The sequence below is a fragment of the Rhodnius prolixus genome, unplaced genomic scaffold (assembly GCF_049639745.1).
Source record: "Rhodnius prolixus isolate KJV_2025 unplaced genomic scaffold, Rpr scaffold_4, whole genome shotgun sequence".
NCBI lineage: Eukaryota > Metazoa > Arthropoda > Insecta > Hemiptera > Reduviidae > Rhodnius > Rhodnius prolixus.
Window position 1 is genome coordinate 31,024,835 of NW_027411614.1, and position 17,223 is coordinate 31,042,057.

The following is a 17,223-nucleotide window of genomic DNA, read 5'->3' on the forward strand; positions in this document are numbered from 1 at the left end:
GAAAAGATAAAATTCCCTCTTAACAACTACAAACTTGATAGATCATCAAATCTTCAATATTCTGTTGACAAATAAATATTTTATTTATAATATTGAACATTTATAGATCACCAATATTTTTAAGGCTCATTTCACTGTTGTCCTTTGCTTTTAACAAAAGACTTAAAAGATTAATTTATGGTTTACGAACAGTTCAAGTACATGTTTTTTCTAAAAACAGCCAAATTAATGAAGTGTAATTTATAAACTAACCTGAACCTTTGATTTTCAATTTTTCCTATGAATCAAACCCAGGTTTTTTCGTGCTACTTTTAACAAATTAGTACGAAATTCGTATTCCCATCGCAGTCATTATCATTTTTATTTTTTACTTTCCTGTCCATGAATTGAGAAGGAAAGGATGGCAAGCCATTCTGAACATTTTTTATATACTAGAGTGGAAATTAAAAGAGGAATGAGTAAAGGCACCAATTACCGAAGTCATAAAAAGAATTTACCGTGTTGGTTAGCTAGCATTAATCAATTACTTTAACCTGTATATTTCACGGATGTGGGCTTTTTATTGCACTGTTGGAAGTATATGATATGGCTCGAGTACGACCTATATATGCAGAGGAAATGGAGCAGTACCTCTTCTCCTTACTCAAGGTATTAATTATTAATTTAGCCCAGGACACTGAGGGGTTGGGAAAGTTTAAAAAAAACACAAACACTTATTAATACCAAACTTTATTCCAGAAACAACAATAACTCTGGAAAATATTATCAATCAAAACAAATAAAATAATTATGTAATACAATAAACATATGTACATACATAAATCGAAATTCATAAAAAGACAACCCTATAGGTTCATGTAATATCAATATTTTAAATTTCTTTTTCTGTTAAAATGGCAATAGATTCACGAGACACTTCAATTTATAGATGTATTCATTTATAGGGAAGTGTCAATACCTACATTTACTATTCCATATCGATTTGAAATTCTTAAACCATAATTAATTTAATTTATTGTTCAGTAGGTAATGAAGTGTTTATTGGAGTTTAAGTTTAAATGGCAAGCTTAACTTTTCAGTATTAAGCCTAGAACAGCTTAAGACGAGGATTATTTGAGTAACAAGTAAGTAACTGTATTTTTACCAACCGTAGGAATTATTTTAATTTACAATAGTTTGAATTTTTTTTTTTTTTCGTTATTCAGTGCTTTCCTCCTTGGGTCCTTTCATCACTTAGGCAGCTTGCGGCCCAGAAATGCTCAACTTTTATCAGAAATGATTACCTTTGAGGGCTCTTCTTTACAAACAGAAAGTCCGAAAAATAAGTTGAGGTGATTCGCATCAATACTATACCATAGTGAACAAAATAAGGAAATCTACTACTCTATCTGTGGAACTTTACTTAGGTAGTCAGTCTCTTATCCATTATGTATAATAGTCCAAATTATTTTAACAGAAACTGATTAGTATTTGGTTTAATAATTTCTTCCCTTGGAGTCCAAATATGAAACTTACCTTTTTTTTCAGTTTAAATTTGATTGAAAAATCAACAATATGTGTAAATATTGTTTTAGCTGAAAGTCTAGGTTTATGGAAAAAATAGTTCAACAGCACATAATTGTCGAGTATTATTCATCATTTCTGGTAACGTGATTCATTAATCTAGAAGGTGCACACAATATTGCTAATTTCAGTCATTATTTTTTATTTTTTCCAAGCTTTCGACCTAGGGGCTAGGACATCTTTCAGGGCTTACGCTATTGAAATTATTTTTAATTTATTTATTTGCGTTGTTTTATGTAAGCTTGGTATGTTTTCTGCCCTGCCTGCTTGAGTACTGAGTGAGACGTAAACATACGAGTATCTGGGCATGCTGTATCACAAACTACCCTGTTATTTTTTCTGCTTTCAAAAGTTAAAATTCACTTTAAGCAGAAAACAAAATAGTCAAACTTACTTGCATTAGAGAATTTCTTTTAGTCTCTGTGATACTCTTTCGATTTGAAGAAGTCCATTATCTGAACAATTTTTATTTATTTATTTTACACCTGCTCCTTTACTTCCTGCCAATATCAATCAACAAAACTTGAAGAGCTTCTAGACAAGTGCCTCTTCAAGGCAACTTTTACTTTCCTCAAACGTCATTTACTTTAACTCCTTGAAATCTTCTGTTCTACAGGAATAGCCTTATTAATTGTTTCAATCTAATGGAGAACCAAGGTCGACCCTAACATACAAAATCCCTCATTACTTTACAATTTTCTAGTTCTTAGATATCTAAGGGACTTTTGAGCTTTTCCGCCTCTAAACTCAGACCTTGGCTATCCTCTATATATCAAATCCTAGAAATTTGACATTCTAAGTCAGGAGTAAAGATTATAAATCATCCGTATACACCGAAAGTTTGTTGGCTCAACAATTGGAAAAGTCTTCTTCGTAGCACTGTTGAAGCATTTTTCTAAGTACTAGACTTCTCCATGGGAATCTGTGCATGGGAGTTGGCGTTCTTACTGTTTATTCACGCAACTCTGTCTGTCCAAGATGGAGGAAACAAAGAAAGCTTATAATCTCCTTGTTTTGATGACTTGTCTTCTATAACCACTCAAAACATACATGCAACGACTACCGGCGATGACCAAGGACTATTCCTTTTCTCTACTCTACTCTAATTCTCTGAGCGATCACATATTGTCAAGTTACCATTGCATCCTAGCATACTGTTAGTGGAATACTCTAAAAAACCTACCACTGAATAATGGGATTACTTATCACAGGTTTTATCCTGTGCCTAGTACACCACCTATTATTTATTATCTATTTTATTTACACCACTAATCTTCTTGCTAAGGAAACCCTAGATCAATGTATATAAATTTTTCTGGATAGGGGTGATCCCTTCTTGGGTGGTGGCAAACCTATATGGGAACTTGAAGTTAGGGTGTCTTAAGTGTCGTACATCTGCTGCTAAAGGTGTGATACCCATTCGTCTCCATAAACCAACTTCCAAAATAAATTTGACGAAAAAGTGGGAATAATTAGCTATATACTATGAGAGCACATATGGTACGATAACCAAAACACGTAGCTCTCGGTCCTGTTAGGATGGACTTTTCGCAATTGACATTATCCTGGGACGAACAATGGGGATCATAAAGAGTATTCTAGCTCTTGAATGATTGTTTTCTGAAAGCTCCTGAATAGGAGTAAAGTTTAGTTCTATTTTTTAAAATTGTCTACCTCCAAGTCCAACCATTCCTTTTCAGAATCATTGAATCCTATTAAAGTTAACGAATTTAAAGTGCTGCTTTATTCAAATCTTTATTTTTTTATTGGACTAAATCATTCAAATTCTAATTGATTAAAATAATTAACTAAGATTCACATATTAGTATTTTTTCTTGGGTTTTTTAAAGCCAACTCTTGAACTCCTTTCATAATTCAGCTTTTTTATTAGTCCCTAAAACAATAAAATTATTGACTTCTCAAATTAGATTTATTACTTCAACAATTATTGGCATTTCAAATTGGATTTATTACATCAACAATTAAATTAAACATAAAAGACCCACAGCTCAAGTTACTTAGAACTCTTAAAACGTAAAGGGGCCTGTAATAAATTATATAACTACTTGGTTTTTGTATAACGACTTGGAATTTCTGATATAGCTTGTGACCCGACTTCCATTTTGATAAGGATGGGCACATTAAACCCTTTACAAACGAATCTTTCGTTAATTACTTACGTCCATAGACTGAAAAATGATGAAGAAGGTACGAGACTCAAAATTTTTGCTAATTTCTCTATATTAGTTGCATGAACTGGAGGAAAAACGTCAATCAAAGTGGACAATGTATAGATAAGAGACCAGCAGTCCGGACATTTCATACTTTGAGAAACATTTATCTTTCAACGCTAAATCTTTTAATCTTGATCTTTTATTCTAAGGTTATAATTCAAGACATTTCCTAAATTTTATTCAAAACATGTACTTACTCTACTTCTTCGATATTAAATTCTCTACGCACCCTTGCTTGTATTTCTGATAATTCATACTGCAATCAAGGAAAACTTATAAGACATTTTTATTCTTTTAGTTTTTTTATGTGCTACCAATAAAAATTTGACAGATTTTTAGTAATAAGCTTTCATTTTTTTTTTTTTTAATTTTCAAATTCCAGCAAAATATTTGGCATAAACAAATTTATGAGGCCTTTTCCTAGCCCCTGAGATTCCTATAAGAGAGGAAAAAAAATTTCTTTAAGTATTCAGGGATTCCGAGAATTATCGCTTTTCTTTTACCGTTTCTTTTTCTCTCTATCTCTTAAGCAAATGAAATTTCAATCATGCTAAGTTTTCGAAGATAATTTTCTTCATAAATTTTATAGTTTATGCCTATATAAAGTTGTAATGTGTGTATTAGAATTTCAATTAGTCTATATGTGATGAATATGTTCATGTAAATGATTATTTATCTGTAATTAAAATAGATTTGTAATAGAGTTTCTTTGAGAGAGATTTTCTTTTTGGAGATTTTCTATTAAAACTTGGCCAACAATTATCTTGTTAATTGATATTATTCTCACCTCGAAACAAAATTCGCAAAGATCTTCTACCATTATTGCTGGCCCACCACCAAAAATCCTTTGGACATATGCCCAAACTGGATAGGTAATCTCAACATATTCGGCTGAGTTCTTGACTTTACCATGTTCACAAAATTTAGCATCATTGGCTACAGCACCAGGTTTCGAAAATGAATTGTATCTGATCAACCATTTTTTTGAAATTAAAAAGTTTTTAGGTTCATATTTTGACAAATTTCTCAACAAGGATATTTTGTCCATTATTCTACGTTTAATTGTTCCTTCTTTTCTGTAAAGTGCAACAATTTGTAAATTCAGTTGTAATTAATTTTAAGCCATTTTTATAGATAAACCATGACTCGGTATAGTTTAGTTTATCCGTCTCAAAATGCTTCTTATCTGACAATGTGTGCCAGATAATTTGCAAGTGGAAGTCAACTGATCTGTTCATCATAATGAACCGAATGCTTTAATGGGAGTAAATAAAAGAAACGGTCAGAATTAAAGTATGAAGCTCTGAGTTAGATAAAAACAAATCCATAATTATGGATCCAACCATTAATAATATGAATTGTTAAAACCTGTAGAAAAGAATGTAAGCTTGTACTTTCTTCACAACCTCGCTATTTACTCTGGTAACTTGTTCATCATCGTAATGATACCATTGATTATTTGAATAATTTAAGCAGTAACATGTGAAATGGCCACTTGTCTCATTTGTTTCTTTGTGGCATATAACGCTAATAAGCGTATAACGTGTAGTATAATCATAACTATCAGCAACATCTGAAAGAATTAGAAAAGGTAATTGTTGAGTTCAGAAAGAGTGTATAGCTGAGAGCTAGGCAATTAAAGTGAACAAAATGTTTATTTTACTTCAATTATTACAATTCTGATATTTTTTCCCCCCTAAATTTAAATGCCTGTAAAGTTGTCTTCAACTACGGATTGGTTCAACCACAAATAACATGTTCATTTAATTGGACTGAACCACATGTTCAGTATAAAACAAACTAACTTGTTCAGGAAATTGGATTTAATGCTACCAAAACCAACAATTAATCTCTGGACCTTTCTTTCCAACTTTAATTGAAATAATATAACATTTTATTACCGACATGGCCTTAGAATCGATGCGCCAAAAAACATTTTTTTTTTTTTTAATTTATGAATTACTCTTATATAAAAAGTTTATTCAAAATTTATTTCCAAACCACATTAAAAAGTAAGAAAAGGAGACAATGTTTTCTAAAGTACTAAATCATATGACGTATTTGTTTCGGGCTTCATACCCACCAACTGGTCACTGAAAATAAATCACAAATTTAAAAAATAAATAAATTGAGCATAACCGCCGTTCAGCGATATCAGATAAATTAAATAGTCCTAAAACTGACACAACGATCGTTAAAAAATATGTTCACAAAAATTCAATACGATATTACCATACACCTAACTGTTCAAAGTAAAAAAAAAGAGATTAGACCCTCTCAGGCCTGATTTCGGACGCCCAACTCGAGTTTAATGCAAACTTAAAACTCAATTATATTTTGCAATAGTGCACTCTAGTCAATTACTTCAAAGTTTGAATTATTTCAATATTTGTATGTTCTTAAACATAATAAAAAAAATTGATGTGGGTCCAAACATATACGGTGTTTATATGTGGACTTGTAACTCCTGGTTCAAAATCACAATAATTCAAGTTTATATTTGTTGACAAAATGTTAATCGTTAAGTACGAGCTCTTGGCTCCTTCTAACATCTCTAATTTTGATGGGCGTTAAGCCCATTTGAATAAAATAAAATAGGGGATTACTTTCCTGTACGAAGTAGATTGGAACATTGCTCTGCCATGGCTTGTTAGAAGGGTTGCTTTAGGTTACAGTTTTATGAGAAGTGCCTATAAAATCAATTTTCCAGCGAAAACTACTTCAATAAAAGTGATAAACCTTTAATTTGTACATAGTAAACAAAGTTTAAAGAAATTTTTTGGATTTTTTTCCGAGTTTTTTGTAATTTAAAACAAAACAATGAATTTGCAGATTGATTGACTTATATTGGCCAAAAATTAAGAATATTGGTTTCGTGACCGTAAATTATTAAATTAAGGATTCAAAATTGGCGAGGAATCGGTCAAATAAAAACAACAACTCGTCTTTTTGCCAACGTTTCGACAAATATATTGTCTTCTTCAGGGCCTGGATATTACAAATACAAAAAATACAAACAATTTAGAGAATTGAAAAATCAGTAATATAAAAATAAAAATAAATAAATAAAATCAAAAATAAATTCGCAAAAGGTACTTTACCATTTTTCATATAGTATCTCATATCTAACCCCTCCAAAGGAAATTGTATTTTATCTGCACCTTTGAACAGAGAACCATCAACATTTGTGAAGAGCTTTATATGTATACAAAGAACTTCTGGTACGCTTAATAGCCTCCAACGTTTTATACAAACACTTTGCTTGCCACAATTACTACAACTAAACATAACTAACCTCAATTTGTGAATTTAACTAAATAAAATTTCGTTTAAAATAGAAATATAAAACTTTATTTGGCAAATTTAAAAAAAACAATGAACACTGTTTTATTTTTTTCTTTATATTTTAAAAAAAAGGACTCACTTCAATTTATTCTCTTCTTTAAAACGATTTATGGAGAAAAAGGATGCAAGACAGTCGTGTAAATTTACTGCTGGCCCGAAAATTATTGAACTAATTCCTTGCAGTAATGAAGAAAACCATCCCTTAACATATCAACATATAAAATACAATTTAATTAAAACACACAAAATTTGAAATTCATTTAAGAAAAAAGAGAAAAAAAAACTCATAAGTACCTTATCTTCTTTATAGAGCCACTTTTGGTTATGAGGGGTGTTCAAACACCAAGTATACTTAAAATAAGCATCAGTAGGAATTGACAAAGAAAGTGTTTGAAATGACTCTTCTTGACTAAAAATCTGAAATTTAATTTATATTCTTTTGATAAAAAAAAAAAAAAATTTAAGATATTTTTGTAAATTCCCAAGAGAAATGTATTAGGGATGTATTATTTATTTTAATCAGTTATTGCGGCCAATTAAAACATTCAAAGCTGCGCTATTTTTTTTTTTTATTGCCACCATTTTTATATAATATATAGGAGAAGAGGATTTAAAAGTTGAAAACAGAAATTTAAAGTTGAAGAATACCAGTTTATAACAATAAGTTTAATTGTTGGATGTTTATAGACTCTACTTCGTCAACAGTAGTCACAATCGCTTCAGTTTTATCTGAAAGGGACGTTTAGGATCAGTTAAACAATCTCACTTGTATTATAATTCGTAACAAAAACAATTTTTTGTGCAACAGTAGAGCTCATGTTAAGTGAGATGTCTTTACTGGCGGCTCTGTAATTAATCTACTGTAGCACTGTTGCATTATTTCCTAGACTGATTTGTCTGAACCAGCGCTTGGATCATTCACACATAACCAGAAATTGTAAATTTTTCTGTACCATGTCGTTCACTGACTTCCAAAGGAGTGATGCGAATTATAAATGCAACATATTCAAAACAAAAACAAATTATACAAAAATTCAAGGTTTTTTGTACAATATTGCTGAAAATAAAATGAAATATCTCGGTTTCGTTTAATGCTGTACAAAAGCACATCATAGGCACTCTGCATTAAATCCTGCGTTTCCCTACAAACATACTTCTTACTGATTTCATTGCCCTAGTAGCTGCTGTCCCGGCATTGCGAGGAGACGCTCGAATGACTCACGACTAAGCGAGGGAAAAATTCAAACTTTTCTAAATGCGCTGTACGCGCGATGTCAAAGGTTCAAAGTTGCTTTCTTCAGATGTAAATATAAACATTAGAATTAGTTTCCAACAAAAATCATATTGAAAATAAGATGCACTACATCTCTTTCCTGCAGTAGGCTTGCCTATTGAACATTATATTGCGGCATTTTGCAAAATATTTAGCAAAAATTCTAAATTTCGACGAAATAGTTTAGTAAAAGAGTTATGTATTCAGTAAAAGAAAATCCTGTGAGTCGTTCTCACAGTTTGATTTTTTAATGGAGAATGTGTAAACATCTACACAACCAACACAGAACACCGAGGTAGTGTTCCTGCTTCCAGGTAGGTTCTCTCTTGACAACAATTGTCTTTCACTGGACAGCGAGCAGTTAATGCTTCTAGCAAAGAAAATTTCTAAGTCTATTTATTTTGTTTATTTCAACAATAATCATATTGCTAAATTACCTTCTTGCAATTCAAACATTTTACAAAACTTGAAAGACATCCTTCAAAAACTTCAGAAATTATACTCTTATTGGAGGTTTCACTGGTTGAAATTTCATTGGATTTAACTGCATCTAAATTACAAAATATGGTTTTTATTGACACCTAAAATCAAATAAGATTTAAAACTAATCTAAAATTAAGGAGTATTAACAACACACGTTGAATATGACGTCAGATGAATATATTAATATAGTATACAATATAATAATAAATCTTAGAATAAGCCCTGAAAAATTTTTAAATTGAGGTAGATTGAAACGAAACAGTCTAATTCTACTCAGTTTAATGGAAATAAACACATGAATTTATGAAGTTACTTTCTGTTAAACCAGAGGTCGCCAAAGTGGTCTATATAGACCCCTAGGGGTCTATTTAACAAGGGGTCAATCTGAGTTAGGGGGTCAAAGGAAAAACAATTTCGAACCCAATGTAGCGAACCTTGCAAAGAAACACCAGGCACACCATCTCATTAATTAAGAAGCAATAGTGTAGTTACTTTACTTATTATTTTCACTTATTTATAATTACTTATAATTATTTATAATATTTAACAAATATTAAGGTATTTAAATTTCAACATTAAGATATTTTTCATAAAACTATTGTTCCACAATGTAAAATTACTTTAATAAATGTTTAAAATCATTAAATAAATGTACAAACGCAGTACCTAATAGATAGTTTCATTTTAATTAACTGAAAATTACTTTTATGGGGTCGATGGAGATTTCGAAAAATTATATAGGGGTCCATGATCAAAAAACTTTGGCGACCTCTGTGCTAAACAAACAAGTTTCGTATTCTAAAAAAATAAAATACATAATTTTTATAATTTATCGGTAACAAAATATTTGAATAACTTTGGGCTAGTGGTACAATTAACAATTCTTGAAACTGTATCTACTAGAAATGAGTAGGTACTAACTTCTTGTACCAACATTACTGATAAGGGATATGAAGTTCTATTTATATAAAATGAACTCTTAATCAAGCAATAATACATAGAGATTAATTAAAAACATTACGAAAATTCTGGAACGGATATCTACATGAAAAAAAATAATAACCGATTGCCTATTCTAGCTACAAAGTAAAACTTCATTAACTGGCAATAAACAATAACTTGCCGTCAGTTGAAAATATTGTAAGCTCTTCATGTATAAGTTTCATCAAGCAACATAAAAGTTCATGTGAATCTTGTTGTATATCACACTTGAAGATGGGATAATACTAAAAATTAAACAAAATTATTATCTGCATTCTAATATTTCAATATGAAATGCACACAAAATTATAATTTAAAGGATCTTAACATTTTTATCAGCGATCATCACTAAGATACTTAGTCACCCAAGAGAAGAAACTTGGCAAAAAAAAGTAATAAGAATTGGAAAGTACTCAAGTAAATCCGTACAAGTTTTACGTAGAAGAACAAGTGGAATGTTTCAAGTACATGGAAACATCTATATGAAAAAGGTTTCATAGATAGTGAAATAAGGGAGCGCATTGGTGCTACACCCAGTATGTTCTAGCCGTAAAAAGAGACTTCTTAAGCCATTGGGAGGTGGAAAAGAAAACAAAAGTGGCCGTTTTATAATCAACGCACCTCCCAGTAAATTCTCCTAGGTGCCATGGACTTTAACCTTAAAACATTACGCAAAACTCCAGTCTCTGAGATGCGGTTCCTATGTATGGGGAATGGAAAGCCTAGAAGAGTCGATAGTCCGCAATATATCATGCTAACCATTACGTTACTCCTGCTTAAAACAATAAACATTGAGATGATTTTTGGTCTCCTGTTTCGCGTATAGCTATCTTGAAATGCTTGAGTGGTGGGCAAATGAGGAAGGGGAAGACCAAGATTAAAGTTGGATGATGAAGTAAGGGAGGCATGCCCAAAAAAGGAGAAGAAAAAATCGATAGGACGGGGACAATAGGGTCAAGCTTACTGAAAACCATTTTACAAAGTGATGATGGTCAACCGTTCTAAAGAAAGATACTTAAGATATTCGGAACACGTAACTACTAACTTTGTTTTTCCCTTGCCAACCATTTTGTCATATTAAGGATAAGACGACTAAACAAAAAATTAATTTATCATCAACAAAATTTTTTTAATTAAATTTTTACAATAGAGAAAAAATGAGCCATTTAAATTTGAAATAATACCATTATTACTTCTAATATCGGTTACAGAGGAATAATCATAGCTCATAATCATCTACTTCAATTCATTTCATAGTTTACCAATTAGTAAGAAAATCAAGGTTTTATCTAACATGTTTTTTTTTTTAATAGTATAGTGAGGATCGACATATTTTGCAGAATTCGCCAACTCCATTTTACTTTACAGAATTTCGTTAAAAGTTACACGAAAATTTACTGGCAATATAAAATAAAAAAATTACTTGAACGCACGGTTTTATGAAATTGAAAATATTTTATAAGCTTATATTACTCACTTTAGTTATTACAGCGTGTATCCTATCAGGTACTATCCAATTTTGTTGACCCGGTGACCATAAATTTAACATAAGTTCTTGAAAAATAGAACTCACTTCACCTATTTCAGTATTTTCTGAAGCAAAAGTTGATGAAAGAAATTTAAGATTTTCTAAAAAATAAAATGATATTTGAGGAACATTGCTAAGGGCCTGTAGTACGGCATTCATAAAGGAAGAGTTCCCAAGGTTCGCCAAACCCGTACAACCTAGAAAACGAAAATGTTTCAATATTACTTGATTGGATGGAAAAGATGAGTGCAAAAAAAAATGTTTAATTTTGAAGTAGCTATTTTTAATGCACTACCTAGAAGCACTAAGCCTTTAAAAGTAGTTTTTTATTTTGTTTTGTTTTGACATTGACATTTCATCATATAGCCATAATACCATTTAGTATTAAGGAGGTGTCAAACCCATGTCTCGCCCTTTAATGTAAGAGAGAGATAAAAAATGGAATTCGTTATTACTTGCCAAGTTAATTTCTAATTGATGAGATGAAGATGCAGGCCATGAGTTTATCAAGTTGGTGGGAAGAAAATGTGTTGAGGTTGAAATACATCTCCAATCACCACCTTTAATTGGGTACTTAGTAAGCTTTAAGTGGTATAAAGGAAATTAAACTGCGATTACGACATTACCCCTTGAGAGAAGCTTCAGCATACAATAGATGTGTAGTACATACTACATACTATATCCCAACAGAAGGTAAATATAATAATAATTAGGGCAGTGGTGCTTCCCTCAGTAGGTGTCATGCCAAACTAACTGACCTACAAGTGCTTGCGTATCCTTTAAGCAAAGCCACTGTTCACAGATTTTGATGATGTCAAGATGAGGTGTAGATAAAACAATAGAACAAGTCTCCTAATATGTAATCCATAAACCGCTGAAAGGTTTAGGTAGCAAGTAGAAACAAAATCGCAAAAACTTATACAAAACAAAGAGTATGATGAAGACCCTCTTGCAGACGTACATATCGTCTGCTAGAGATTTGAAAATGTGCTTAGGCAAACCAAAGACGAAATCATCTTCGTATCAGGTAAATTAATGAGAAAATTTTGTAAATTTGGCACACCATAAATATCCGGGGATATGTTTAAATTCCATTATGCGTTGAAATTCCTCGTGAAGCGCTTTGTACATCTTGGGCGCAATCGGCGGGATTAACATTAGTTGCATAATTGGTGTTAAACTTTGTTTTTTAGTGCAGTAAGTATTTTATCCACAATATGGAATCCATGTTGGTAATTAAGATACAATTATGAGTAATCAAATTAAATACCTATAATTCTTTCTTCTTTGCCAACATCGGAACATAGAGTTTCCAGGCTCAGCCGAGATTTACAGTCAAAACACCATAAGTCCGAGGTTAGTAAGTTTTCAAATACACAATGTTTGGTATCTTTCTGAAAATGAATATTGTTCATTTGCATTCTATAATTCTATTTAAGATATTGTTTATTCCTGAAAAAACAACTGTAATGATTTTATTTTGTCTTACTATACAATCTATTTCTTGATGAGATTATTTCTGAGAACTTGTTTACATTATAACTGAGACAACATTATCTCTTTAAGGCACAAAATAAACATTATTAATTGAGTCAATAATTAAGTTATTACTTTTAAATAGAAGGGTGAGCCGGCGCTAACTGAAGGCGTGATATATCTCAAAAAGTCTAAAATGTGAAAGAGTGAAGGAAATCAATTCCAAAGGCATAATTTTTTCAGAATTTAGTGGCTGCTATGTTAATTCAAGCAGTGTGAGACTGCTTCAATATTCTGATGAGCTTTATACCGGACTGCTTCTATAAACTCTGTATAATCAGAAAGTATTGGATGTTTGTTCCACTAGAGGGTGGGTAGTAAGTAGCATAGGCTGACTGATTCACCCAGGGCCGGATTTTCCTATAGGCTAACTAGGCTTCAGCCTAGGGCCTCAAGATCAAGAGGGGCCTACATTCAAATTGTTAGCAAAATTAAAATTACACTATTCTAAAAACATAACATATTATATTATCTTAACATTTAACACATTTATATATAGTGTGAATTTATATACCTTCGATTATAATAAATTAAAATAGTACTTGTTTAAAATATTTCCTAACATTTTCTTAAATATTTCAGAGAGATCAGAAGTAAATTTTTCAAGTGCAATTTGTAACCTTTGACTTTCTTATTTTGCGACAATCTACTTTAAAAAATTGACTACTGGTCCATGTAAAAGAGTTTTCAATGAATTAAACAACTTAGTTTATCAAAACTAACACTGTTGAGGTTTCTTGCAAAAACAAAGGTAATTTCTCGTACGAAGATAAAAGGAATCCTGGAAAATGATATACCGCGTTAGAAAGCCTATTAGACAAGGAAACTTTTACTAAAAAGTGCCAGCACCTAGGTCTGATAATGATCCCCATAAGGGCCTAATGAGTTTTCTTAAAAATTTCGATTACTTTTATTTTTCCAATATTCGGAGGAAGATTGAGGCTGTTTGGAGGATAACTTATGGTGTCAATTTTTAGAAAATTTATCTGTCTTTCTAACCGTGTTATCAGAATCGAATTCGGACTAAAACTTTCTGAGTAATAACACTTTTATTGCAAAAAAAAGTTACCATTTTAGAAAAAAAAAAAATTAAAGTGACGTCACACAAGAACAGTGGAAAATATGAAGTTGGCCAGTACGTCATTGAACTCCACTTCAGTTGTACTACACACAGTATCCCTATGGACATTACTTAGTAGTTCACCCTGTATATCACAGTAGTGATGTATTTTATTATCACTCATGTAATTTACAAACTTAAAAATGGGAGGTGAAAGGGCCTCCATAAGTGGAATAGCCTAGGGCCTCTTTTCATCTAAATCCGGCCCTGGATTCATCCCTTCGAAATGTGAAATAATCTAAGCTTACACCAATTTTCAGACTACAGAATTATGTTAGGATGCAGTCAACACATAAATCATATTTCTGTATTAATTCTGAATAAGTGTATTAAACTTTACAGCTTATAATTGAATAACGATAATACCTAAAACCAACATTACCACAGTATGCACGCACAGTCCCACGTAGAGCACAATCACGCTCCATCTTAGCCGGGATGCCGGAATACGCTCGAGCCGTCTTGATCAGCCGACCCCTGCCGCGCTGAAGCGCTAAGAAGGCAACCTCATGGAATAAATGGGTAAGGCGAGCATCGCGCTGTACAGAATTAAGCTAGCGTTCAAAGTTGCAGCACTCGAACAGACGAGTAAGATGACACACAGGTCATACCACAAACACACCAGTAGCCGACGAGCCAACGCCAGAACTTTACGCACCCGGGCCGGGGGGCTGATGGAGACCATATGGGTCGTCAGTATCTCGTTAACAACGCACGAAAGACAGCAGTTTCCACCATACAGAAAAAAATTAATTAAATGGATTTACACATACATGTGCAAAAATGTGTATATAGTTTTGATACCCTTATATAAATTACAGTTTCAATGAAAACATTATTAGCGTTCTAAAACACGAACGGAAAGGTTGTGTTTATTTACTTGACTCAATAGAGCGCAACAACGCTACCTCGTCTACCCCTAATATCACCTTAGGTTGCGACACAGCTTTTTTTGTGCCTGTTACATAGAAATTTTAATTGTATACCTAAAGTTTCAAATAAATAAACATGTTTAGGATGATTGAATTTCATATGAAAAAGCAAATCAGTAATTCATTACTCACTGAATAGTGGCACAATGCATGGAACAGTTTTGGCGAAGAGCAAAATGTTTTCTTGCAGTCACTTTTCATGCATGTCCACAATGGTTGAGTATTTCTTTCGCATACATAACATTCTAAACTCTGAAAAATAAAGTTGAACTTGCTATATAGATTTCATCGACTTCACTTTTAGTTTATTTTTAAAATATTTAAACACACTAAAATATGTGTTACAGAATGAAGACGTTTGCGTAAAATGTATTTAGGAGCTAGTAGATGTAGGGAACCCAACATACGGCTTTAAACAAAATCAGCAAGCTAGAAGTTTCCGAGTCCATATAGAACATAGCTTTATTTACTCTTTTATACTTTACTTAAGTCATGAGTACATTGAAATAATAAATCAGGACTTACAAATTCAGTTCTCAGAAATTCCTTTGTAGATTTCTCAGTTTTGAATGCCTCAAGTGTTATTTCGCAAAAATGTTGACAGTCCTTGGCAAGCTTAAACAATAAGATTTACTTTTTAACTGCGTTTGTTTAATGGAAGGGATCTTAAAGGTTTAGGAGGAAGGAACACGATGAATCAGATAAAAAAAAAAAAAAGTACCTCTCTTGATTGAAAAACTTATTCAGGAAACTACTTTCTTTAGGCTAATTTTATTTATTTATTTATTGTTACTTGCTTATAATACAATTGTAGCAAGGGGTTGACCCGTGCTTTTACATGGATAAAATACAGAAGATACATGAAAAAAGAAAGGGAACAAAAACAAAAATAGATTCGCTTTACGGATAAAAATAATAATAATATACAATAAAGAAAAAACTTATTAAATTAATGAGAACAAATTTCTAATTTTTATTGAGTTAATTATAAAAAAGTGCATATATTTAACTTTGTTTACTGAGTCAAAACATAAGAGATTCTCCAACATAATTTTAGGCTGAATACTGGAAGAAAAGTTAATGTGTTGCGCATCTAAATACTTGGCTCTTAAGACATCCAATATCGGGCAGATAATTAAGAAATGAATTAGGTCATCTTGATCTTTTCCACATAACGGGCAGGGGGAACCAGTATTAAATTTATAAACCCTACCAAGGCTAATTAAAAAATAATAATAATCTAGGAATTTTTATAAAAAGCCGACTCAAATGCCTCTTTGAACAATGTTTCTCACGAGAAAAATATCGCTGTTAGTATGTGAAAACTAGAGTTAAGGTATTAGCCCTAGACTACCTTGCCAATTTAGTGAAACCTATCACATCCTGCGGAGCAGTTGGCTGTTGACGAAGGTGCCACGCAAGTAGGAGCGGTCAGAGCACTCAATAATGTTCAAATGCTTGGTTAAGTGAGCATCACGGTTTTCTTGAAGGCCACGTGACAGGCAGAACGTACGTCTGGTTTTAGCTCTGATCTCTGATAAAATGGCTCCCCCTAATAGCATACTTTTCGAACATGTTATTCCAGATAAGAGGCTTGAAAGAGCAGACTTGAAATTTAAGTACTACGGTCATCTTCATCACCCATAAAGTACTAATAGGAATTCAATATGTAAATAAAATTCCAAATTTGAAGAAAATCTATTGGACGAAAGTTCCACTTGACTGAATAAATTTTGTAGATTCAGTGATAGGTCCGTACGAATTCGAGGTTGAAAAATGCATCACCAAAATTGCGATGAGAAAATCATATTCCTATCAATTTTTTGCTCTATATCTGTAAAATACTTTAATTTGAATGTATTCCGTGCAGCTATTTGTAATTTACTACAAAAAAAAAAGTAGTTAAAAAGCACTATACCTTATTTTGTTCGATTCCTAACAAAACCGTTTCCATATAAAACTCAAATAATTCACGCAAACAGATAGTCGATTATTAATGTTAGCAGAATTGATGAAGCTAGTTTATTTTTACCTAGTTAAATTGAAGCTATACTGTTAGCACTAAAGTAATAAAACAAAAATAAGTTAAAGTGCAAAATGTGACCCTTACATACCCAGAACAAGTGTGTTTTATAAATTTCGTTGCTAGGGAATTCATAAAAAATCGCATATTCTGTTTTTTTTTAAATTATATATTATATGTATTTATTTATTTATTATTATTATTA

At 31.8% G+C, this 17,223-nt stretch overlaps 1 protein-coding gene and 1 long non-coding RNA gene across 4 annotated transcripts; one reads left to right on the forward strand and one right to left on the reverse strand.

Moving 5' to 3' along the window:
- Positions 1–207: 207 nt before the first annotated feature.
- Positions 208–4,560, forward strand: LOC141455369 (uncharacterized). Its single transcript, XR_012459228.1, has 3 exons — positions 208–648; positions 1,024–1,124; positions 1,206–4,560. It is a non-coding gene; the product is annotated as an uncharacterized lncRNA (long non-coding RNA).
- Positions 1,470–17,100, reverse strand: LOC141455363 (ubiquitin carboxyl-terminal hydrolase 33-like). 3 transcript variants are annotated; one of them, XM_074130376.1, is made up of 14 exons: positions 16,914–17,100; positions 15,521–15,610; positions 15,128–15,247; positions 12,678–12,801; positions 11,357–11,604; positions 10,022–10,124; positions 8,853–8,965; positions 7,437–7,559; positions 7,222–7,343; positions 6,899–7,077; positions 5,166–5,370; positions 4,585–4,873; positions 3,995–4,053; positions 3,319–3,457 (listed from the first exon to the last, which is right to left on the reverse strand). In XM_074130376.1, the coding sequence occupies exons 1-14, from the start codon at positions 16,947–16,949 to the stop codon at positions 3,451–3,453; spliced, it is 1,818 nt and encodes a 605-aa protein (XP_073986477.1). In that variant the 5' UTR covers positions 16,950–17,100; the 3' UTR covers positions 3,319–3,450. The 3 variants fall into 3 exon arrangements, with proteins under 3 accessions (XP_073986479.1, XP_073986477.1, XP_073986480.1); XM_074130379.1 differs by lacking the exon at positions 4,585–4,873; XM_074130378.1 differs by lacking the exon at positions 4,585–4,873 and having other exon boundaries at positions 1,470–4,053.
- Positions 17,101–17,223: the final 123 nt, after the last annotated feature.

What these genes read in the sequence shown, in the direction of transcription:
- LOC141455363 (XM_074130376.1), bottom strand. Translation starts at nt 16,949, where the DNA reads ATGGAAACGGTTTTGTTAGGAATCGAACAAAATAAG. An exon ending in ATGCATTGTGCCACTATTCA is followed by an intron (nt 12,802 to 15,127) that starts GTGAGTAATGAA and finishes ATTCATTTTCAG; the next exon opens with AAAGATACCAAACATTGTGT. An exon ending in GAGATACTATATGAAAAATG is followed by an intron (nt 5,371 to 6,898) that starts GTAAAGTACCTT and finishes TAATTCTTTCAG; the next exon opens with ATGTTGCTGATAGTTATGAT.